This window comes from Chrysemys picta, chromosome 2, assembly GCF_011386835.1.
Source record: "Chrysemys picta bellii isolate R12L10 chromosome 2, ASM1138683v2, whole genome shotgun sequence".
Taxonomy (NCBI): Eukaryota; Metazoa; Chordata; order Testudines; family Emydidae; genus Chrysemys; species Chrysemys picta.
In genome coordinates this window covers 114,644,324-114,670,833 of record NC_088792.1, presented here as the reverse complement: position 1 = coordinate 114,670,833, position 26,510 = coordinate 114,644,324, and the positions used below count along the sequence as shown (strand labels likewise).

Below are 26,510 nucleotides of genomic sequence, written 5' to 3'. Positions count from 1 at the left end.
CATTATTTCCTGTCCTTTCTATTTTGCACATTTTGTTTTCCTTTAGCACTATTTTAATAAGGTGTTAATAAGAAAAGAAAAATGGTCCTGGGGTTAGGGCACTAGCCTGGGACTTGGAAAACTGGTTCAATTCCTTGGTGTATCACAAACATATCCTGTATGACCTGGAGCAAATCATGTAGGGTATGCCACAGTGCCGCACAGGTATGCAAGCTTGTGCTAGCAGAGCTTGAGCTAGCATGCTAAAAATATCAGTGTGGCCATTGTAGCTTGGGTGGCAGCTCAGGCTCTCAAGGCTCCTCCCTCCTCCCCCCCCCCCCCAGGTCTACACTGCTGGTTTTAACGTGCTAGCTTCAGTCTGGCTAGCGTGAGTCTGGGAGAATTGCTCCCAGCTGCAGTGTAGACGTAAACATGAGTGTCTCCGTTCTTCTCTTCCCCATCTGTAAAACGGTGACAATTGTACTTCCCTACCTCACAGGAGTATAGTGAGGGTAAGTGTGTTAAAGATGGTGAGGTGCATAGATATAGCTACCATGGAACCACCTAAGATAAGTAGATTTCTTTAGGAACAACTGTAGTTGCAGGACACCTAAAGTGACTTTCTCAGTAGTGTGCCAGTCCTACTCCAGACTAGTAGATGTCTGTGTTCTTAGAAGAGCAGCTTATAACTATGAAAACCCTACTGCATTTCCCAAAAATGGAAAGGAGTTGCCAGATCCATTTGTCAAAATCACTGAAGGGATTTTGGTCAACCTACCGACATAACTGTACTTATCATAAAATTCATAATCCGTGTCCTTAGAGATGCTAGTGGGTTGATAGTAAGCAGCAAAAAGGTGTCCTTTTTACATTATCTTATCTGCACAGATGGGTTTATTTTTTAGACAAAGCAACTTAATCGAGATCTTTTCAGTTTATAAATAAATATCTATTTATTTCTGATCCACCTGTGTTTTTAGATATCATGTAAAACTATCATTGTGTAGATGGATAAGTTGACAGTATGTACTGTATATTTTTCTTCTAAAATATTATTGGAGGAGCGGGGAACAAACACTTTTTAATTCCAACAAAGAATATGTCTGTACAAGATGGTCAAAAGACTCTGAATTACTTATCCTAATGCTTTTTGGAACATATCCACTCATTACATTAAATGCGATGACTCAAGGAAAGAAAAATATTAATAACATGCCTAATGGGATTTTTGGCCATGTTCCCAACAGCTACCTAAAAATTACCGGGGTGATTGCTTGCTATTGATTTTCATTATTGATTTAGCTGTTAAGACTTCAGGAAACCAGGGGCAGCTGATAGACCAGTGGTGTAGAATGCAAACAGGATTACAAGGAGAAAAACATTGTTGCAATGACTCTTTTTAAAACTCCACTAATTTCTTTGGTTCTCATCAGTTTGTGCTGCAGACATCTTGTAAGAGGCACCCTTGCCACAGTGGTGATTTGCGTTATCTCCTGTACTATTGGGAGAGACCTGTTTGTGGTGCAGTAAGCCAGAGTGAGTTGTCATTATAATGATGTGTTGTTATCTCAGACTGACAAGATGGGCCATTACAATATGTGTCCCTGCTTACATTTAATGGAAGTTAGTTATGTGGTATTAGACGTCAAAAGTCATTTCTCCCAACAGGATACTCTGTGTTCATTGACCTAGCATGCAGGCCAGAGATATGCTGTGCTTGTGTAGAGGGATTAGATTACATGTGGTAACAAGCATCCTTGGCAGGCGAATTCAGGTCTCTTGCTCGCTGAGCAAGTTGGGTGGCAGGGATCAGGTGGGATTGTTCTTTGTAATAGTTCAGCTCTGTGGGGAGCAAAAAGCATCCTAGCAGGTGTGTTTGAAATCTCCTATTATTGAACTGCTAGTATGAAAGGGTTATGCTTACAAACTCCATCAATTCCTATGCTGAGGAGGCTGTCTGACATCACTTCTTTTGAGTGTCCTTGTATGCTTTGTGTTGCTAGGGAAACTGTGATGGAGATAAAGGAAAGAAACTCATGCAGCTCTTAAAATGAAAGCATCTAAGGGAGAACATTAAAGCAAAAATATGTAGATACAGAACCAGAGTGATGTTCTAAGACACTGATTCCACTGAGGAGGGGGAGAGGGAATGTGAGAAGAAACCATGGGGCATCAGCAAGAATCCCCACTAGCAGCAGGCTCTGCTGGAATTCCTCCTGGGACTGTGGAGAAGCAGCTCTGCTACCCTTAGAAAGTGTGCAGTATCCAATTTCAACCCTCCAGCCCACTTCCATTGGCCAACGAGAGTATGAGCATGGCACCATCTTACTATCACCCTGCCTGTTCCTTCCTGTCCCCTCTGGGGAGTCTATCAAAGCATTCATATGGCCCTCATCGCTGTCATATATAAGCACCTCATGTGCATGAATGGAATTTTATCCTCACAACAGCCCTATGAGCTTAGGAAGTACTGTTATCCCTCTTTTACAGATGGGGAACTGAGGCCAAGGCAAGATTAAGTGACTTGCCCAAGGTCACAGAAGAAGTCTGAGGTTAGAGCAGGGGTGGGCAAACTACAGCCTGCGGGCTGGATCCGGTCCCTCGGGGCTTTAGATGCGGCCCACAGGATTGCCCCCTGTGGTGCCGCGGGCCCCGCACCGCTTTCAGCAGTGGCCAGCCCAACGTCCCTGTGGCCCCCAGGCCCTTGCCTCCAGGCACCGCCCCCCGCAGCTCCCATTAGCCAATGGGAGCTTGGGGGGAGGTACCTGGAGGCGTGGCAAGGGCAGTGCACGCGGAGCCCTCCGCCCCCACTCCCCCAGGGGCCGCAGCACTTCCTGGAGTGGCCTGGGGCTGGGGACAGGGCAGGCATGCAGGGAGCCTGCCTTGGCCCCGATGCGTGCCACTGCCACCCCGGAGCCCGAACCCCTCCTGCACCCTGCCCCCCAACTCCCTGCCTTAAGTCTCCTGCCTGCACCGCACACCCTTCCTGAACCCCAACTCCCTGCCCTGAGCCCCCTGCTGCATCCCACACCCCTGCCCTGAGCCCCCTCCTGCACTCTGCACCCCTCCTGCACCCTGAGCCCCCTCATACTTCCCACACCTCCCCCTCTGCCCCAATCCCTTGTCCTGAGCCCCTTCATGTACACCGCACCCCCTCCTATACCCCTTACTCCCTCCCGCATCCCAACCCCCTGCCCCTGCCCCTGCATACAATTTTCCCACCTAGATGTGACCCTCGGCCCAAAAAGTTTGCCCACCCCTGGGTTAGAGCCAAAAATGGAACACAGGTTTCTTGAATCACTGAGTCTTATGTACTACACCATCCTTCCTACCCAAAGTTCAAGCTAGAGTTGCCACTACCACTAGTTTATCACAGTTCTAGTTTCCCCTGTCATTATGTTGGTTGGTCCCTCTGCAGGAGTGCAGAATGGCAGGGGAGCTTTATATGCCCTGTTTCTCACCCCCACACCATGCACCTTTGCTTTGTCAGCTATAATCTGTTGCATAATTATTATCCTGAAGAATGGCTAGAGATGCATATTGGATTACATATGCCTGCTTCAGTACCCATGAGAGGAAGCTCTGATTAAGTTATCTATGATGTCACAGATGATTTATTTCTTTGTTTTCCTTTTTGTATTTTCCATTCCTATGCTGGATGGCATTTTAAAATCCTATATATGAGCCCAAATTGTATTTGGGTATGAACGCAGGCAAATGAGTGGCCAGGGAGAGTGAATGCTTCTGCCTGAAGATATATGGGTCCATGGAAATATGCCCCTTACAGGGGAAGACTCCAGGGCTTGGCTGAATCACTGAATCTTGGACACCATCTTGCTTGATTACTCCATCAGGTATGCATATGTGGCCTATTGAAATTCAATTCTTGAATCTTCCAGTTCACAAGGTGCACCAAGCAGAAGAAAAAGGCAATCCAGAAGATGCAAGATCATCCATTAAGAATCAAGATAGTATTTCAAATCTTCTCTCGTACTGAAATTCCTCAGTCCCAAAACAACTAGCAGTTTCTGGATTTGACACGTAGAATCATAGGACTGGAAGGGAACTCAAGAGGTCATCTAGTGCAGTCCCCTGCACTCATGGCAGGACTAAAGTATTATCTAGACCATCCCTGACATGTGTTTTGTCTATCCTGCTCTTAAAAATCTCCAATGATGGAGATTCCACAACCTCCCTAGGCAATTTATTCCAGTACTTAACCACTGTGACAGTTAGAAAGTTTTTCCTAATGTCCAACCTAAACCTCCCTTGTGGCAATTTAAGCCCATTGCTTCTTGTCCTAGCCTCAGATGGTTAAGAAGAACTACCTTTTGTGTAATTGAAAACTGTTATCATGTCCCCTCTCAGACTTCTCTTTTCCAGACTAAACAAACCCAATTTTTTCAATCTTCCCTCATAAGCCATGTTTTCTACACCTTTAATAATTTTTGTTGCTCTTCTCTGGACTTTCTCCAGTTTTTCCACATCTTTCCTGAAATGTGGCGCCCAGAACTGGACACAGTACTCCAGCTGAGGCCTAATCAGCACGAAGTAAAGTGGAAGAATTACTTCTCATGTCTTGCTTACAACACCCCTGCTATTCCATCCCACAATGATGTTTGCTTTTTTGTGTAACAGTGTTACACTGTTGACTCATATTTAGCTTGTGGTCCACTATGAACCCCAGATCCCTTTCCGCAGTACTTCTTCCTAGGCAGTCGTTTCCCATTTTGTATGTGTGCAACTGATTGTTCTTTCCTAAATGGAGTACTTTGCATTTGTCCTTATTGAATTTCATCCTGTTTACTTCAGACCATTTCTCCAGTTTGTCCAGATCATTATACTCCTATCCTCCAAAGCACTTGCAATCCTCCCAGATTGGTATTGTCCACAAATTTTATAAGTGTATTCTCTATGCCGTTATCTAAATCATTGATGAAGATATTGAACAGAACTGGACCCAGAACTGATCTCGGCAGGACCCCACTCGTTATGCCCTTCCAGCATGACTCTCTAGGTATGGTTTTCCAACAAGTTATGAACCCACCTTATAGTAGCTTCATCTAGATTGCATTTCCCTAGTTTGTTTATGAGAAGGTCATGCAAAACAGTATCAAAAGCTTTACTAAAGTCAATATATACCATATCTATTGTTTCCCCCCTATCCACAAGACTTGTTACCCTGTCAAAGAAAGCTATCGGGTTGGTTTGACATGATTTGTTCTTGACAAATCCATGCAGACTGTTACTTATCACCTTATTATCTTTTAGATGTTCACAAATTGATTGTTTAATTATTTGCTCCATTATCTTTCTGTGTACAGAAGTTAAGTTGACTGGCCTGTCATTCCCCAGGTTGTCCTTATTTCCCTTTTTATAGACTGGCACTTTACTTGTCCTTTTCCAGTCTTCTGGAATCTCTCCCATCTTCCATGACTTTTCAAAGATAATCACTAATGGCTCAGATATCTCCTCAGTCAGCTCCTTCAGTATTCTAGGATGCATTTCATCAGGCCCTGGTGACTTGAAGACATCTAATTTGTCTAAGCAATTTTTAACTTGTTCTTTCCCTATTTTAGCCTCTGATCCTGCCTTATTTTCACTGGCATTCATTATGTTAGATGTCCAATCACCACCAACCTTCTTGGTGAAAACTGAAACAAAAGTCATTAAGCACCTGTGCCATTTCCACTTTTTCTGTTATTGTTTTTCCCCACTCATTGAGTAACGGGCCTACCTTGTCCTGGGTCTTCCTCTTGCTTCTAATGTATTTGTAGAATGTTTTCTTGTTACCCTTCATGTCTCTAGCTAGTTTGACCTCATTTTGTGCCTTGGCCTTTCTAATTTTGTCCCTACATACTTGTGTTATTTGTTTGTTCATCTTTTGTAATTTGACCTAGTTTCCACTTTTGTAGGACTGTTTTTTTTATTTTTAGATCATTGAAGCTCTCCTGGTTAAGCCAGGGTGGTCTCTTGCCAGACTTCCTATCTTCCCTATGCTTCTTCCTCTGGATACTACTTTTCACAGAACTCAGGGACTCTATAGGATGCATGTGATCAAGCAGGAGAAATCTTCTGGGTCAGGTCCTACAGGATGACTACCTACATGTTCTGATTTACCCACCCTTCCAGAGGCTCCTCTGGTTCTTTTTCCAGGATGTTACTTGCTTTCAGCACAGTTCCACCAAGTGAGCTGCCTTTTTGCAGAAGTTCTAGAAAGGGTCTCTTCATCTGCTAGACACTTGGCTCTTCATCTATTTCTCTGGCTGACATTTTTCCCAACAGTAAAAACTTCAACATTATTAATCTTCACTTAGATCTTCAGTCGAACAATAATGAATACAGTTATGAGCAACCAGTAAACACATACTTGTGCTGCATGTGCCTGATTCCCCCATATTCATCACACTTCCTAATGAAAACAGCTCAGGTACAGATTTAACATAAAAACAACGAGGAGTCCTTGTGGCACCTTAGAGACTAACAAATGTATTTGGGCATAAGCTTTTGTGGGCTAGAACCCTCTTCATCAGAAGCATGGAGTGAAAAATACAGTAGGCAGGTATAAATATAGAACACATGAAAAGATGAGAGTTGCCTTACCAAGTGGGAGGTCAGTGCTAACGAGGCCAGTTCAGTCAGGGTGGATGTGGTCCATTCCCAGCAGTTGACAAGAAGGTGTGAGTATCAACAGAGGGAAAATTACTTTTTGTCGTGACTCAGCCACTCCCAGTCTTTATTCAGGCCTAATTTGACGGTGTTAAGTTTGCAAATTAATTCCAGCTCTGCAATTTCTCATTGAAGTCTGTTTTTGAAGTTTTTTTGGTTGAAGAATGGCCACTTTTAAGTCTTTTTATTGAGTGTCCAGGGAGATTGAATTGCTCTCCTACTGGCTTTTAAACGTTACAATTCCTGATGTCCGATTTGTGTCCATTTATTCTTTTACGTAGAGACTGTCTGGTTTGGCCAATGTACATGGCAGAGCGGCATTGCTGGCACATGATGGCATATATCACATTGGTAGATGTGCAGGTGAACGAGCCCCTGATGGTGTGGCTGATGTGGTTAGGTCCTATGATGGTGTCCCTTGAATAGATATGCGGAAAGAGTTGGCAATGGGGTTTGTTGAGGGATTGGTTCCTGGGTTAGTGTTTCCATTGTGTGGTGTGTACTTACTGGTGAATATTTTCTTCAGTTTGGGGGGCTGTCTGTAAGTGAGGACTGGGGTGTCTCCCAAGGTCTGTGGGAGTGGCAGGGTTACTACAAAAAGTAATTTTCCTTCTGTTGATACTTGCCTTCTTGTCAACCGTTCGGAATGGGCCACATCCACCCTAATTGAATTGGCCTCGTTAGCACTGACCCCCACTTGGTAAGGCATCACCCATCTTTTCATGTGCTATATATTTATACCTGCCTACTGTATTTTTTCACTCCATGTATCTGATGAAGTGGGTTATAGCCCATGAAAGCTTATGCCCAAATAAATTTGTTAGTCTCTAAGGTGCCACAAGGACTCCTCATTGTTTTTGCTGATACAGACTAACACGGCTACCCCTCTAAAACCTGTCACCAGATTTAACATAGAATTTCAAACCAATTAGCAACTGACCCCAAACAAAATCCTGCTTCAAAGCACCCATGAGGTTTAGAAAAGTTCAGAACCAGATCATGCCCATCTCTAAGGAAAGGTCTACCCTACATCAGTGCAGCTACTGCTACAGTTTAGATGCTTCCTATTTCGACAGAAGGTGTTTTTCCATCAGTGTAGTTAATCCACCTCTCTGAGAGATGGTAGCTCAACAGTCCATCCACCAAGCCATCAGCCTAGCCACATCTACATGGGGGTTAGGTCAACCTAACTACGGCACTACAGGCATGAAATTTTTCACAGCCCTGAGCCACCTAGCTAGGTGCATCTAACTTTTAGTAGTAGACCAGGCCTAAAGCAAGTAGACAAATTGGTACATACATCAATTCAAAAATGCCTAATAGTAATAAATTACCATTCTCACTGTCAATGCATCCAATGTGCAGTTCCAATATACATTTAAGGTCTGACTCTCCGCTGCCTTGTACCCAGTGTATTCATTTTACTGGAGCAAAGTAAGTGCTGAGTGGGTGTAAACTGCTAGCATTCGGATCTGGGAGTGTTTTACACCCACTTTGCAATTCATTTATACACATGTAAATGACTGCAGAAGATGCAAGGCAGAAGAAAATCAGACCTTTAGACAATATGGGCTCTGTCCCGACTAGAAATTAGCACCTCAGGGGTGAATGTATATGTTTTGTACAAAAAATATCATTTTGCAGGAAACGATCTGGTTAAACTGATTTTATGTCTTAGTAACTGAACAAAGATGTCATTTTTTTTCTTTCTTCTAAATAATGATTTGGAAACAAGTGCTGATTTTCTCTTCAGACCTATTTCTGGATTAAATTACATTAAACAAGATTAAGCATGCATCATTGGCAGCCACAACATTTCACAATCAAAAGCTGGGTGACAAAAAGAGCTAGCTTACTTTCTCTCCGATTTCATGCAATAAATCAGTGAATTAATTTACCAACTGATTTGGAGAAGAGTGTCACAAAGTCAGCTTTATAACCAGCCATCAGTAGTGTGCAGTGAAATTCTTGTGATGAGCAAATCCATCTGACAAACCTACTCCAGAAACACTGTGCTCTGAAGTTTGGTCACAGTCTGAGAACTGAGTAGAAATCCAGACTGCCATTCTTCCAAGAGAATAAATACTGTTGTGACGAGGCTTCTTGAACTGGATGTTTTTTTCCATCCTCGTCGTACGAAATTATAAAAAAGTCAAGATTAAGGGCCCAATCTGACAACTTCTGCTCATGTGAGTAATTCTGTTGACTGTAATGGAACAACTCATATGAGTAAGAACTGCTTGTTTGAGTAATTGGTCCTATGATTTAAAATGAGATTTTTAAAGGAGCCTATAGAAGTGGGTGCCTTCCATTTTTAGTGATTTAAAATCATGCAAAACTATATGGTATCTATAAATCTTAACTACCACATATTTCAAATCTGCTTACAGTAGTGGTATTGCTCTCAAGCATATCAATAGCACTAGAATATGGAGGAGGATTTATATTCGGATTAAACATTATTATTGTTGTAGTTGTTATTCATGAATCCCTCTCAACTTAGATGCTCCAGACACTAAATAGTTAAAGTACAGTAGTAATATAGGGTTGCTAACCCTCCAGGATTGTCCTGGAGTCTCAAGAAATTAAATATTATGTCATGTGATGAAACCTCCAGGAATACGTCCAACCAAAATTCGCAACCCTAGGAGTAAGCAACAAATAAATCTGTATATATAAAAAAAAAAAGCTCAGACATCAAAGCAAAATGGCATAATTAAAAGGAAGGAGGAGCAGGAGCGCTGACTCTGGTTAAAACAGAAATTACTGGGAAAAAAAATGAAGTTTTAACTCTGTGATCAGGAGCGGCTCCAGGCACCAGTGAAGCAAGCACATGCCTGGGGCGGCAAGGCGCGTGGGGTGGTGTGCGGTCACCACGAGGGCAGCAGTCAGGCAGCCTTCGGTGGCATGCCTGCGGGAGGTCCACTGGTCCCGCGGCTTCGGCGGCAATTCGGCGTCGGGTACGCCGAAGGCATGGGACCGGCAGATCACCCGCGGAAACGCCGCCGAAGGCTGCCTGACTGCTGTGCTTGGGGCGGCAAAAAACATAGAGCCACCCCTGTGTGTGATCGTAGTAAAAAAATGGATGTCTGTTTCCTAGCTAGTGTCAAAGTTAGAATCAGGACTCACAATTTTGTCAAGACCACTCTGTTTATTAGCACAGCGCTCTGCTAATACAATCAGATAGTGTGAGCCACCATGCAAGATTCAAACAGTCTTATTTATACAGATAAAAAGGTGCAAACTAAACAAAAGGACAGAGAGAGCAAAACTGTAAAATATGCATGGAGCACAATATGCATATCCTGCTTCCTTGTTAACTCTTATCAATCTAAGACTAATGCTTCACCAATTGCCCTTAAGTGGCAAGTTAAGCAGTTAATGTCTGCTTTCCTGCACACCTGGCTTGCAGCATTTCTAATTTCTACTTAAAGGTACATACAGCATTCTTTAATTCCTTCTATTTCTTTAGTATAATTCATTTCACTTTCACAATCCCTCCTTTTGGTCAAGCTTACGCAAAGACCAACAATTACTGGGTTCCACATATTAATAGTTCTTTATCTCTACGTTCATCAGCGATATTTAACATCATCATATTAGCACTCTGTTTTGGGGTAGTCACCTGAGTGGCATACCTTACACAATTCTGGATACAACAGGAGATTAACTGAAAACATACAAAAATCATTAGGATTCCACACAGGATAGTCAGGGCTCCCTGAAACAACCAGTTTCCTATGCCAGAGAAATTGAATAGGTTACTTAGCCACTTCCATAAAGAACTTGGCTCTTCATGGGGAAGAGATGCAATTTGTTCTAAGTGACTAGCGCGATCTATTACCTCATTGGTGTCGTCAGGTATGAACACACAACATTCTTTTCCAATGAGAGCACAGGTCCCTCCTTTGGCCGCCAGCACTATATCCAGTGCCTGACGGTTTTGGAGGGCCATCTGTCGGATCGCCCCTGTTTCTTTGGCCAGGGTTTTTAAACTCTCTCCGGTTTCATTTGCCATTATTTCAACTACTGCTTGTAACCTTAGGAGCCTTTTTGCATGGTGTATTACTCCCCCAAGTGGGATAAGGGAACTGCCAATGGCCTCTTCCCAGGTCAAGGGGCTTATGTTATTTACATACCATTGGGCATCTGATAAGTCCCTTCTTCTTCGCCTGAAATTACGCAGGCGTTCTCGTGGGAAGGACCCCAGCACTCGGAATTGTGGGAAGAGTCGAGCGGGATAACAGATACCTGACCAGTTAGCTGGTAACACAGTATAAGCTTTGGTCCCACAAACCCAATGATGGCCTATTAAGGCTGGGAAGGGTCGGTTGCACCCATTTGTCACATAGGTGCCTACAAAGGAGGAGTAATATCCTCCGAAGGGCACAGGGTAATTCTCCTTACGAGGAGTGGTGTTATTTGCATGGCATTGGAAGATTGTATTGTTTCCACTAAGATTACTGTAGGGGGAACATGAAATTGATTTTTCTGTTTGATCCCAGGTTGAGAAAAAATTCATATCCCCATACCCAGCCCGCCACTCTTTAGTTTTGTTCGAATAATCCCATACACCATTTGCCACAATATGCTGAAGGCAACGACTTTTTCCCAGATCCAGCCCTGTCCCATTACACACCCAACACCAATGACCTTTTCCCTCCACCACACTTATCCATTTAGATACGTTTATTCCCACTGCTTCCCAAGTGTCATTGCTGTTCCATATTTTGTTAAACGGACGAAGTCCCCCAGTGAGCTCTGGGGAATTGAGTGGGATTGCCAGGACAGGAACACCAGCTTGAGAGTGAGCTGGGATGTGGCTGCAGACCCAGCAATTAGAAATATTAAGAGTCTGAGCTATCCACACTTGCTGCTGGATAAAAGAATTGTCATTGTGGGCTCCCCAAGCCTTAAGACACCAGCAGCCAAGGAACAGGCGCCACCAGAGGTGCATTGTTGGAGGCAAGGCCCTTCTGGTTCTGACAACCTCAACTGAGGGAACCGTAGTTACGGTTTTACGTCCACCAGGCAGCAGGCGCTAGGCTCACTACTGCTCCTTCTCGGGCCTTGCTTTAGGTTGTCGTCTGCTTCTGGCAACCCTTACGAGAGCGTAGATTGTAAGGTATTGCAGGCTGTTCCTCTACGTCTTCTTCCGGAGTCAAAATTGACTCTGCGCAGTCCTGAGGTGATGATTGGTTCACCGGGGAGGGTGTCTTCTTACACTGCGAAGCATGTATCCACGCTGCAATGCCAGATAGTTTAACAGCTGTCTGGGTAGTAAGCAGTACCTGATGAGGACCCTTCCACCGGGGTTCCAAGGCGTGTTTTCGATGATGGTGCCGTACGTAGACCCAGTCACCTGGCTCGAGGTTGTGGCAAGCGTCAGAGGTGGGTTCTGTTGGCCAGGCGGCTCGAACCTGTGAATGGAAGTGACTTACAGCTTGCATTAATCCCTTGCAATATTGAAGGAGCGTACTGTGAGTCAAGTTCAAGTCTGGGACTGGAGTAATGGTAGCCATAGCTCGCATGGGCCGTCCCATAACAATTTCAAAGGGACTCAATTTATGCCTTTGGGATGGAGTGGATCGCATTTCCATAAGGGCTAGTGGTAAAGCTGCTGTCCAGCCTAACCCTGTGGAGTCACAAATCTTAGCAAGCTTATTCTTAAGTACACCATTTCGCCTTTCCACAGCACCTGCACTTTGTGGATGGTAGGGACAGTGCAGCAGGTGTGTGATATGTAATATACGATCCAGGTGTTGAACAATTTGTCCGGTAAAATGTGTACCCCGGTCACTGGACAGAGTGGCAGGAATTCCCTTGGCAGGCATAATATGATTTAACAAACATTTAGCAACAGACAGTGAATCAGCCTTGCGACAAGGAAAGGCTTCAATCCAACCAGAAAATAAACATACCATAACCAAAATAAATTCATATCGTTGACACTTAGGCATTTGTACAAAATCAAGTTGCCAATGCAAGAATGGTGCCTGGGGCAGGCCCCGGAACCCCTGAGCCACTTTTACAGGTTTACCAATATTGTGGCTTTGGCAAGTGGTACAGGCAGCACAGTGGCGGGCTGCAAAGGAGCTGAAATGCGGGGCCCACCATCCTGCCTTAGTTACAGCAGAGACCATCCCCTCCTTTCCGACATGCGAAACACCGTGTAGCAGGTCGGCCAGCGACGGATAGAGTGAAAAGGGGGCCACAAAGGCACCAGTAGGCGAACGCCAAAGGGAATCAGGATATAGAGAGCAACCTTGGGCAATCCAGGAGTCTTTTTCAACTTCTGGGGCAGAGTCTTGGAGCAGGGTGAGGTTAGTGAGGGACAGCGGTGGTATAGAAACAGAAAGGGAACCTAGAAATGCATCTGGGGAAGGTTCTATGGCAGCAGCATGTTTAGCAGAGGCGTCAGCAAATGCGTTACCCTTAGCAACATCAGTATCTGCCATCGAGTGGCCAGGGCACTTAACAATAGCTAGGGCAGACGGAAGTAAAACTGCATTCAAGAGGGCAGCGATGTAGGGGCCATTCTTAATAGGGGTACCGGCAGAAGTAAGGAAACCCCTAGCTTGCCAGAGGGTGCCAAAGTCATGTACAACCCCAAAAGCATAGCGGGAGTCAGTGTAAATAGTGGCGGAGCGTCCCTCTGCCAAAAAGCAGGCACGGGTGAGGGCAACCAATTCGGCAACTTGTGCTGAGGTTACAGAAGGTAAAGGCGCAGCTTCTAGGGTCTCAGCGAGTGACACTACAGCGTACCCTGCAAGGAGACGACCTTGGTTGTCTCGAAAACAGGAACCATCAGTAAACAAAACAAGGTCAGAGTTAGGGAGAGGGGCATCAGAGAGATCAGGGCGCGGGACGGTGACAGCAGAAACAGTTGCAAGGCAGTCGTGGGGATCACCGTCATCAGACAAAGGAAGGAGAGTGGCAGGGTTTAACTGAGAACAACGCTTCACAGTAATATACGAAGCTGACAGCAGTAAAAGTTCATACCTAGTAAGGCGAGCGGAGGAGAGGTGGCCTGTGTTACGTTGTAACAGCAGGGTTTCCACAGAGTGAGGGACCATGAGGGTAAGGGGAGAGCGAAGGACAAGGGATTCGGACATTTCAACTAGGCGCGCTGCAGCAGCCACAGCACGCAGACAGGGGGGTAAGCCTTGGGCCACAGGGTCCAAAGTGGCAGAGAAATAAGCCACTGGGCGGTTCTTGCCTCCGTGCACCTGAGTGAGAACTCCAAGTGCACACCCAGATTGTTCATGGCAGAAAAGGGTAAAGGGCTTAGAGTAGTCAGGCAGCCCTAAAGCAGGGGCAGAAGCCAAACCCTGTTTGAGGGAAACAAAGGCAGAGTCTGCTTCAGGGGGCCATGGCATGGGGTCAGGCACAGAGAGTCGAGTGAGTTCCTGGAGAGGTTTTGCAAGGGAGGCATACTGGGGAATCCATTGCCTGCAAAATCCAGCCATGCCCAAAAACTTTCGGACCTGGCGTGGGGAGCGGGGTCGGGGAAAGCTAAGGATAGCCTGGACGCGGGCGGGAGAAAGTGTACGGGAACCCTGGGAGAGGAGAAAACCAAGGTATGTGACAGAGGCTTGACAGAGCTGTAGTTTTGAGCGAGAAGCCTTGTGACCTTTTTTTGCTAGGGCAGTAAGGAGCACTAAAGAATCAGTTTTTGAGGCAGATAATGAGGGGGAACAGAGGAGTAGATCATCTACATATTGGACTAGAGTGGACCCGGATGGGAAAACAAGGTCAGCTAGGTCTCGGGCTAGTGCCTGGGAAAAGTAAGATGGGCTTTCAGTATACCCCTGGGGAAGCGTAGTCCATGTATATTGCTGTCCCTTGTAAGAAAAGGCAAAGAGGTACTGGGAGTCAGGGTGAACCGGAACAGAAAAGAAAGCAGAACACAAATCAACAACAGTAAAATGAGTTGCCTCTGGTGGGATAGAAGCCAGAATCGTTGCTGGGTTAGGGACAACAGGAAAGGCAGGTATGACAATACGATTAATGGCTCGAAGGTCCTGAACAAATCGCCATGATTTGCCATCAGCTTTTCGAACCGGGAGGATAGGGGTGTTACAGGGACTGGAGCAGGGAACAATAATGCCTTGCTCCCGCAGGGCGGTCATGACCGGAGCAATGCCAGCCTCGGCTTCGGGGTTTAAAGGGTATTGAGACAGGCGAGGCAGAGGTTTGGAGGAGTCAACAGTAATGCAGACGGGGTCAGTATTTAGGTGGCCCACCTCAGAGGGATGGGTTGGCCACAGAGAGGATGGGACCTGCGAAATTAGGTGTTCAAGGGACGGGACCAGTGTGCAACAAGGGACTGGGGTGGAAAGGGGGGTCTCAGACAGCAGGGTGGCCACAGAATCACTCAGAGAGGACTGGGGAATTTGCAAATAGACACCATCCGGGGAACAGTATATGGTGCAGCCAAGTTTACATAACAGATCCCGACCCAAAAGGTTTACTGGAGTGGAGTCAGAGAGAAGGAAGGCATGATCTGCAGATAGGGGACCAACCTGGACCGGTAGAGGTTTTGAAAGGGGATAAGGGGTTGGGATTCCCGAAATGCCCACAGCAGACACAGTTTTTCCGGAGCAGGGAACCGCAGGCAGGTCAGTAGTACGAACTGCAGAGAGCGAAGCTCCCGTATCAACAAGGAAAGGGAGAGACAAATCATTGATAGTTAACACACACTCACCCGTGGGAGTGAGAGGTAGTAAAGGAGCTAAAATTTCCTGAGGTTCCCTGGCATCCCGTCATTGCTGTGGGACAAAGTAAGGCTGGGGACTGACCGGCTGTGTCGGCAGGGGGTCTAGCTGGTTATTTACAGAGTTATTAGGCCTGCTCGGACATTCGTTCTTCCAATGTCCGGGCTGCTTACAGTAATTACAAACATCCCCATAACCCGAAAATCCAGTTCCTCGGCCCCTCCCTCGACCACGTCCCCGTCCCTGGTATTTTCCCCGTCCCCGGTACTGTTTGCCCTGTCCTGAATAATGCTGTATTTGCAGGGCCATTAACTGTTGAGCTGATTGTTCCTCCTTTCCTTTTAAAGTACGTTGGCAGTGCTCTGCCACTGTTTGCAATTTGTCCATGGTTTCGGTCTCCCACCCAACACTTATTCGTTTTAGCATATTACCAACAGCAGGTAGGAGGCCATTAACAAATGCATTAGCCAGGGCGCCCTGTCCATTTTTATCCGGTTGCTGTATACCAGAATGTTGCAGAAAAATGTCAGTTAACCGGGAGCGATAGTCACCCGGGTTTTCTCCCTGTCGTTGCTTACAGCCGTTTATGGCCGTCCAGTTAGTTTTAGGAGTCCATACCCGAGGGATGGCTTCAAATAGATTTTTAGCTCGCTCCTTACACCTTTTCCGGTATTCAGCATTAGGACCAGTGTCTGGTAAAGTAGAGTGGCGGTCAGCTGCGAGCCAATTTGCTGCTGTGAGCCATTTTTCATGCTCACCAGGGGTAAGTAGCTTGCACAGCTGCAGGAGGTCTGCCTCAGAGGGTTCATAGGTGTCACATACTAACAAAAATTCCTCTGCGAATTTGGTAGGATTTTCCCGGGGCTTTGGAAAGCCTTTTACAACTGAAAGGAGTTCTGTACGAGTCCAGGGTTTATAGCTCCAAGTGGGACCCCCGTCTTGGCCCCCAGTATGCAGGATTCGGAGGGGAGCCTGGATATTTTTAAGGCCCAAGCGTAAGCTTTTACGGGGCAGAGCGGGATCAGAGGAATGGGCCTGGGTGGTATCGGACGATCCAGATGGGTCTGAACTGGAGATCTCTGGAAATTGTTCCTGAGCTGGGGAATCTGGTGACAGTTGTTCCTGAGCTGGGGAATCTGGTGACAGTCTATTGATCCGACGCAAGGCTGCCAAGCCAATTAATGCGTCTTCCTCATCATCATCCCCAGAATCTAACAAGGAGTTTTCTTCATCTTTTTTCACAGAGAGACAGGAGTATGAAGGGGGATCTGCTCGGAGAACGGGAAAAAGGGGAGCGCTCGGTCTGGTGGTGGGAGAGGAGGTTTTCAATAAAGCTTTTAACTTATCATTTGAATCTTTGAGAGAGGCGAGTTTCGATTCTGTCCACCTACGATTTGCCTCTTCCCACCACTGCATGAAACAATCAACCTCTCCTCTGGCCAATTTAGTTTTAGATTGGCCGAGTTTGTCTTTTAAGACGTCTACTCGGTCCTTGTCCCAAGATCCTAACAGTGGCCACTGAGTTTTGGGATCTCCCTGAGTTAGCCTAGACCATTTTTCCAGAAATTTACAGGAGTCCGGACCCTTCCTAAAATACATAAAATGAGCCGGCGTTCCTTTAGGGAACTGTCCCGACTTAGACGTCTGGTTACCCATACAGGAGGACTTTACACACACACCAATCACACAAGAAGGAAATTCGGGTTCGTCAGAGCGATGCCCGGTGCAACACACAAAAGGAGCCCACAGGCTACTGCCTCACTCACCCTTGCTTTCACACCAAGGGTTTTACCCAAGGTGCGGTGCGGCTGCGATTGTGCAGATTTCACTCACTCAGACCGTGGGGACAGGAACCCCTTGGTCGGCCGATCCCCGGACGGAGATGGCACCCAGACTCAAACACTCCACAGGAGGACAGATAGACACAGAGACAGGACAGTCCTCAGTCCGGACAAAACACAGAAATAATTACCTGACCAGATTCCTGATGTCAGATCCTGGGATCCCTACCAGAACAGAGTGGGAACCAACAGGTTCAATGGCGTAGACCTCACTGTGGTTGTGTGCCCTTCCGTTCAGGAGGAGGACCGCTCGGGCCAAATGCCCAGGTGCCGGCTACCACGGTCGTCCTACAAAAACGGTCAGGAATCACACAGCCCCAGTGAAGACGGTTGCCATCTCGGTAGAACCTCCAAATTGTCAAAGTTAGAATCAGGACTCACAATTTTGTCAAGACCACTCTGTTTATTAGCACAGCGCTCTGCTAATACAATCAGATAGTGTGAGCCACCATGCAAGATTCAAACAGTCTTATTTATACAGATAAAAAGGTGCAAACTAAACAAAAGGACAGAGAGAGCAAAACTGTAAAATATGCATGGAGCACAATATGCATATCCTGCTTCCTTGTTAACTCTTATCAATCTAAGACTAATGCTTCACCAATTGCCCTTAAGTGGCAAGTTAAGCAGTTAATGTCTGCTTTCCTGCACACCTGGCTTGCAGCATTTCTAATTTCTACTTAAAGGTACATACAGCATTCTTTAATTCCTTCTATTTCTTTAGTATAATTCATTTCACTTTCACACTAGTTCACCTATCTCTGTTAAAGCACAAAGACCCTAGCCTTGCAAGACAATGAGCCGCCTCTGCTCTCATTAAATTCAAGGGGGCTATGAGGGTGCTCGGTCCCATCCAGAAAATGCCTGGCATCCTGCAGGTTTGGGCTCACAGTAAACTGCTTCAGACATAGAACTGAATACTAAGGGTTAGCTGATAGAAAGGACTCCAGGTCTTCCTAGTATCTTAATTACCATGTACATTCAGTGTAGAATCAATAAAAATGCTGTAAGGTCTATGAGTTTGCAATTAAATTGTAAAAAATCAAGTTTACAAAAGACCCAGGTCACCCTAGTTCTAAACATCAGACCCAGGGAAGCACCAAAACTGATGATCTGAGTACCTAAAGCTGTGTACCTGCCATTAGCACTTTTTCACGCTTCCATGCCCTTATTGATGAACATATCCCTGGCTCCTAAACAACAGCCTGTGTTGTTACATGCTAAGCTGCAAACACTCTGCTGCACTTTGCAACCCATAGGTCTATACTACTTATTGCTCCTTATGGCAGTTTTCAAAATGTGTATTATTGAAGGCTTTTTTCATCGAAACAGACTCTAACAGATGGTTTATATTCTATTTGTTTTGCTGTATGCTAACACCCCAGAAAGAGATTAAATTAACTCCCGAAGTAGCATAGTTCCAGGGTGAAGCTGAGCGACAGGACCTAACAGTATATGTCCAAGCATTTGTCCAAAGAACATAGGTCAGGACCTGCAATCTTTAGAGACACAGGGTAGATGAGGTAATATTATGGTTACCAAATGTCTAATCGCACGAACACCCTTGCCCCACCCTCTGCCCTGCCCCTCCCTGGAGCCCTGCCCCTTCTCTGAGGCTCCACCCCCCACTCACTCCATCCACCCTCCTTCCATCACTTGCTCTCCCCTACCCTCATTCACTTTCACCGGGCTGAGGCAGGGGATTGGGGTGCAGGAGGGGGTGTGGGCTCTGGGCTTGGGGGTGGGACCAAGGGGTTCAGGGTGTGGGAGGGGGCTCTGGGCTGAGCCTGGGGCAGGGGGTTGGAGTGCAGGAGGAGGTTCGGGGTGGACTCTGGGAAGCAGTTTCGGTACGGGAGATGGCTCAGGGCTGGGGCTGGTGGTTGGGAAGCAGGAGGGGGTGAGGGGTGTGGGCTCTGGGCGGGAGTTTGGGTGCAGGAGGGAGCTCAGGGCTGGGGCAGGGGGTTGGGGTGTGGGAGGGGATGAGGGGTGTGGGCTCCAGCCAGACGGTGCTTACCTCGGACGGCTCCCGGGAAATGGCCGGCATGTCCAGCTCCTAAGTTCAGGGGCAGCCAGGTGGCTTTGTGTGCTCCCTCTGCCCACGGGCACTGCCCCCACAGCTCCCATTGGCTGCAGTTCCCAGCCAATGGGAGCTGTGGAGTGAGTGCTCAGGGTGGGGGCAGCATGCAGAGACCCTCTGGCTGCCCCTACGCCTAGGAGCCGGACATGCCGGTCACTTTCAGGAGCTGCATGGAGCCAGGGCAGGTAGGGCACGCTGCCAGATTTTAGCGGCCTAAAATCTCCCAGATCAGCTTCAGTAGCCTGCAGGAGATTGAGCCTGATTCCAGGAGACTCCCAGGCAATCCGGGAGGGTTGGCAACTTTAGGTATTATCTTTTATTGGACCAACTTCTGTTGGTGAGAGAGACAAGCTTTTGAACTTACATAGAACTGAAGAAGAGCTCTGTGTAAGCTCAAAAGCTTGTCTCTCTCACCAACAGAAGTTGGTCCAGAAAAAGATATTACCTCCCACACCTGGTCTCTAAAATCCCGGGACTGACACTGCTACAATAGCATTGCATCCTGCAATCTTTACTCATTCAAGTAGTCCAATTGATGGCAATGGGAGGAACACTTCATATTAGTAAGAGTTATTTGCAGGATTCCCATGTGAGTTTATGCTTTGCATAGATTGGTAATAAAGCTCTCTAGAGTTCAGACAAAAGGTTATGCTTAACTGGTCTTTCTCGTCTTAAAAATAATTCTCTTTCTTCCTTTAATTTGGTCTCTTTTTTTCTCTGCCAATAATCCTTGGGCTGGTCTAATCTAAAAACGAATATAAACCGATCATATAAAAGTGTTATTGAGAAGGGTTTTGTCTTACGTTGCAGTGTTTTTCTCTGGAATTCTGACACATGCTTATATGAAACAAAAGTCCAGGTTTTGCATTAATGAATAATGATGATCTGACAAGAACAAAAACAAACAAACAAAAAAGAAGAAGAAGAAAGAAAGAGAATCTAGTTGCTAAACATTTCCTGAACTCAGGGCATGGCAACTCAGTCTTTAAACATCCTGTAATTTTAAAAGCAAACAAAGTGAAAGAGGTTATTATTTGAGAAAGATTATAAATTTTGGATTAAGGCTTTTGATATACTGAACAAACCAAACTGAATGCTGAACAACTTCAGCAGTGAAATAACTGTCATGATTTTTGCCCTGCTTGTCATCATTAACTGAATGATGGATCCACCCACGAGTCGTTAGAACCATGACAACCCTTGTTATGTCAGGATGACAACTTTTCTCATCCAAATGAGAAAATAACGCAAGAAACTGTCACTGTTTTGTCAGAAGGCTTCTATCTGGGAACAAAGTTAAATGACACCACAACAGTCTTTCTCAGCAGATGCCTTTTACTATAACTTTGATTCTTAGAAACATGCTTGGAATACTGCACGGATGCACTAATCATAAATAGAGATGTTGGGTCTGATACTCCATTGCACTTGTTAATCAGGATCTGTTGTGCTTTTGATTGTGTTTACATTAGAGAACTGAACAATTCATAATTGAAACAAGAGGACAGAACCAGTTTAAGCACAAACATGCTGATTTGTTTTCTGCAATGCTGCAGTTTTGGCCTGTGCCATAATATTGTTTTTCTAATGTGTTTCAATTGCAATGGTCTCTGATAACTTATTGCACAGAAGCAGTGGGTTCTGGAAAACTTCAGAAGAACACTAATGCACGGTCAGGAAGCAGTGGGAGGACCACCTCACTGTTTTCACTGTGACCTGTTTTAGTACAGTCTACACTGACACTAAGGACCTGATCCTGCAAGTACTCACACTGATGGGAGTAACTTCATTCCTGTGAGGAGTCCCTTTGAAGTCAATAAGAATACAGACATGAGTACAGTTAAGCACATGCACAAGAGTTTACTGATTGGGAGCTAAGACCATGAGCCTGCAATGAGCTTCTTGAGAACAGATCCCTGCACCTCGGGGTGCAGGGATTCACCCATTCAGAGGACATTGCAGAAGTTGGCAACCATGATTGCAACTCTCCATTCTGCCCCCCCCCCCCTTTTTTAAGTAAAAATATAATGCTTTTAATTAGTGCTTCTGTCAAGGACAAATGCTTAACCAAAACAGACAAGAGGCTACAGCACCTGCAGTTTTTTCCAATCACTAATAGAGTACAGTAAATTGAAGGATATATATTTTATTTCTAATAATGCAACTCCTCTGGTAATTAATGAGTTAATATACTTAGGTATAATTATTCAATAGTTACATCATGATAGCACCCAGAGGCCTCAATCAGGAGTGGGGTCCCATTGCTGTACCAACATAAAGATAGACATGATTACTACACTGCATAACAATATCCTGGCTGTGTACATACATCACGTTTGCCTGCATTTTCTTTGTTTTTTATCTATGATATTTTTGGTGTTTTAGGGCCTGGATAACAGCATCCACTAGCTCCCATGTGGAATCTCACTGAGGTCAACCTCTGCCATATCTAGCGTTGATCTACAATCAATGGGTCTTAGGTTCCTATGTTACTGAAGTGCTTTTGAAAAGTGTACTCCTTGTCTTAATGTTAGTGATACAGAGACATTCATACTTGTGTACGTTGGTAGAAATTGAAGAATATACCCTGGATCAAATATGTCACCCCCAAATAATAAATATAATGTAAACAGAGACAAATATGATGCATTTTTTGCCCTTGTAAATGCTACAAAGCATGTGAGTTCACCTTCTATGCACTGAAATCGAATGCATGATTAGTTTCATGGTTATTCTTTGTGTCCTGGATAATAAACTGTGATTTTGAGACCAGGACCATTAATTTAAAACAACTCTTTGTTATTTTAACAGACAATTTAAGGAGCCCGATTTTTCACTGTCTTGAGTTTTGGGTAAATACAGCTGTGCCAAGTGGGTGTAGAACCATTCCCAATGTCTTGATTGTGTTTTACACTTGCTGCAAACTCATTTTACACAGGTGTCTTACATTTATATTTCCATTTGTTTCCCAAGCATTCTTGTGTAAAACCCCTTGTGCCCACACCTAAAAGTGCTCCAGATGCTTTGTGTGCACCAAATACTATTAGGATTGCTTTGCGCAGGTCTAAAGATCGACACAGACTGAATTAATTCCTGCACTAGGTTCCAATGTAGGACTTGATCCTGCAAGGTGCTGAGCACAGAAGTATTGGAGACAGTGGAAGTTGAGGTTGCTCAGCAACTCATGATCAAGCTCCACAAGAACTTACTTTTATTGTGTATTAAATGGGTAAACTGAAGAGAGGTTGTGTTACATGGCCAAGATCATGCAGGCAGGAATCTGCAAAGTCAGGAATAAAACTTAAGCCAGTCCCTTAATTTAACTGTTCCACACTTACTTCCTCTACTACAGAGCCTATATAAATAAGGTGATTATACTATATTGCACTGCACATGGGAGGTGTGATTGCAGCAAGTAAAGACTTTCATATAAGGCAGTGAAACCCACAGCAGCACAGGCGGCAGTGTTGAGCTAGACCTACCCACTCAGGACACTGGATCCCATACTCCAGCAATAATCATGTATACCATATTGTCCTTACAGCCCTTGTTATCTCTTGTTAAAATCCATTTACTTGGAGAGTTTTGGGAGCCATAATGTTTCTCAAATGGTCTTTCTTCTTTATGCTTTGATAGGAATACTGGGGGTCCCTAAAAGTATATCTCCCTCTCTCCTGTCACAGGTCTCTTCATTGTGTGAGATTCTTTCTGTTGTACAGACAGACATGATCTCCCATGCCCCCTACACACTCACATGTTCATTCTCTCTCTCTCTTTCATATTCACATAATTTATTCATCCCAATGAGTCATCCATTAATTATTGTATTTGTGTCCATTAATTATTCAGTGTTTTTTTTTCTTTAACTGGCAGTTTTAGAAATATTCAGAGACATAAAAGCATAACATCAGGGAAGGTAAATGGGTCAGCCTAGTTGGTGCACAAAGTGGTCATGTGTGGAACATTCAAAGAGGTCTCTCTATTCCTGTCCTTCCAGACTAGTGCCTGCCCTGTCGCATGCTATTGCTTACTTATGACCTCATCCATCAAGCTTGCAGAAATCTCTAGTGTGCAGAAATCTCATTGGTTTCAATAATTTCCTGCGCTGACAGTTTCCCTTATACCATAGAGTATATAGATATGCAAAGGAAAGATGTTGTCGTTGTTATCATTTGGATTGTGGTAGTATATAGAAACCCCAGGCAAGGACCAGGTTGTGCTAGATCAGGGGTTCTCAAACTGGGGATCATGAATTGGCATGGGACTGACAGCCTGAGCCCCTGTTAAATTAAAATTAAATTAAATTACCCACCCCTTTAATTTATAATGGGGGAGAGGGTCACACTCAGAGACTTGCTGTGTGAAAGGAGTCACCCTTTCAATACAAAAAGTTTGAGAATCACTGTGCTAGATACTACACATTTAATTGAAGAAGAGATCCCAACCCCCCACCTCCAAGCGGAGCAGTTGCTGCTTTATTTGTAACGTTCTGCATCGGAATGGAAACAAAGCACTGACCCTGGAAACACTTACACATGTACTTAACTCTCAGCATGTGATTAGCCTAACTGATTTCAATGGGCTTCTCCATGTGTTGTTTAAAGTTAAGCACGTGTGCAAGCATTTGCAGGATCACTGCTTATTTCTCTGTTTCTTCCTTCTTTGTTGTTTTACTTCATCTGAAAATAATAAAACTGAAGAATACCTGTTTTCCTCATAGTGTATGTGAAAATACAACTGCTCCAACAACCAAACTGCTAATAATTTAGCGAAATAACTTACTTCAAGCAGCCTTTATTTATAACATAGTATATTTAATATGATCTCTTTCATTCTTTTGTTATTTGTCCTGCTGAATCTGTAAGGTGGACAAGATTGCCAGTCTCTACAACATACATGTTCGTACAGGATGTTTCTGTAACACTGGCGCCTGCCAGCAGCATTTGAGCCTCAGCAATGAGGATGTCAAAAGGAACCTTCAGGTCAGTACCAAATCCTGTTGAGGCCAAGTAAAATCACTTGAATGATTGAATAATGAGAGGGTTGAGGGGAAGAATAAAAACTGAGTATAGTTAAACATGGGTTTAAAGCAGGGGTTCTCAAACTGCGGATCGGGACCCCTCAGGGGGTCACGAGGTTATTACATGGGGGATCACGAGCTGTCAGCCTCCACCCCAAACCCTGTTTTGTCTCCAGCATTTATAATGGTGTTAAATATATAAAAAAAGTGTTTTTAAATTATAAGGGGGGGTCGCACTCAGAGGCTTCCTATGTGAAAGGGGTCACCAGTACAAAAGTTTGAGAGCTACTGGTTTAAAGCATGTATATACCTCATATATATCACGGGGCATGGGTTTTAGATTTGGGAGGGAGGCAATTTATATAATGGTGGCAGGTTTGTATTGTTCTCCATTAGACTTCAGTTTAACACACTACTACTGAAGGTACCTTCATTTAATAGCACCCACTTCATTCGAGCTGGCTGAAAATTTTTTGACTGTCAAAAAATGTGGTTTAGTTGAAATCAAAATGTTTCATCGGATTTTGATGGAGAAAAAGTCAAAACATTTGAAAATGTTTCATTCTAATGGTTTCATTTCGATCCATTTCATTTTGACTTTAATATTGTATTAAAAAATTAAAATATTAATTGTAATACGTCATATTTATATACAATATATACCATGTACTGTTAAAGTTGAAAATTAATTAATCCAAATGACACTATCAGAACAAGATGTTTCAACATTATTGAAACAAAAGACTTCTGAATTTTTGTTTCACTGGAAATTTGGAAATTTCGACTTTTTTTTTTTTCTGGTTCAAAATGGAAAAAAATGAAATCTCAGAATTTTCCACACAATGGAAATTGTAGTTCCTGACCAGTTCTAGTGAACATCTTGCATCTTTTGTTTATTATATTATTATTAAAGTGTCCTAATTGTGCTTGTCAATTTTCAATAAATAAAGACTTAGGGTATGTCTACACTGCCCACATTACAGCGTGGCCGCGGCAGCACTGTGACATGGGCAGCGTAGACCCGCTTTCTTGCCGGGGGAGAGCTCTTCCAGCAATAAAATAAAAAAAAAAACACCCCGAATGAGCAGTGGTCTATATTGGCGTTTTCAGTGCTAAAACTTTTGTCGCTCAGGGGGGTGTTTTTTCACACCCCTGAACAACTAAAGTTTTAGTACTGAAAGTGGCAGCGTAGAGACAGCCTTAGGCCAAGTCTACACTATTGATCAGTATAACTGTGTTGCTTTGGGGTGTGAAAAATCCACATCCCTCAGTGATATAGTTTTACCAACCTAATCCCTCGTGTAGACAGCACTGTGTCACCAGGAGAGCATCTCCTGTTGACATATCTATCACCTTTCAGGGAGGTGGATTAACTAAGCCGATGGGAGAAGCTCTTAATTTAGGAGCGGCTTAATTTAAGCACTACAGTGGTGCAGCATTTTAAGTGTATACCTGCCCTTAGTCTTTCCCCATTGGATGCATAGTCTAAAAGAGACAAAAATTAGATGGGGAAAAACAATAAGAAAGTACTCTAGCATTGAGAGGATGATGACAGTTTAAAAAGATATGTGCATATGACATGTCTACAGAGATTAGAGGTATATTAGGTAGGGAGCAACTTAAATTTTAAGTTGCCAAAGTATGAACAAACTTCAACTTGCTAGCTGCGCTCTCGTGACCTATTTTCTGCTGATTGTCATTCAAAAGATTTGGGTAGTATGCAGCATATGTTACAAAAAACCATGAGGGACTTCACAGTTGTAAACATGTCATAGTTTGATATTGCAATGAATTAGCAGAGAACAAGCCCCAAAGCTTACTAAGGACATTTTTCAAAAGTTAAAAAATGTATGACCATATTGATATGGTAGCTTCTTCATCATTACATTCAGACATCTAGATACATGCTGAAAATACATAGATGCTGCAATTAGATGTAGGGCCCTATGTAAATCATGATTTCATGGCAGGCATGGAAATGTGCCTGCCAAAGCTCCTATTATGTGATATGGGAACACAACTTAAAGAGCGTTCAAATGTGTTCTACCATTAAACTTCACGAAAACTGGTCATCTTCTAATATTGTTAGTATTTTATAGATTGCCATGTATACTACACGTGAAACATTTATGGAAGAACTAATAAATATAACCAAAAGGCAAGATTCAGACTTCAGTCACACCAATGTAAATCCAGAGTAACTTCGT

At 44.4% G+C, this 26,510-nt stretch overlaps 1 protein-coding gene across 8 annotated transcripts in view; it reads left to right on the top strand.

Annotated features, from left to right (window-relative positions):
• Nucleotides 1-26,510, top strand: part of MOCOS (molybdenum cofactor sulfurase) — a 375,701-nt gene that overhangs the window by 301,445 nt on the left and 47,746 nt on the right. For all 8 annotated transcript variants that reach the window (XM_008169331.4, XM_065584014.1, XM_065584013.1 and 5 more), the window contains one exon: nt 24,149-24,265. In XM_008169331.4, coding sequence (XP_008167553.2) covers nt 24,149-24,265 — 117 coding nt within the window. The remainder of the gene's footprint in view (nt 1-24,148; nt 24,266-26,510) is intronic.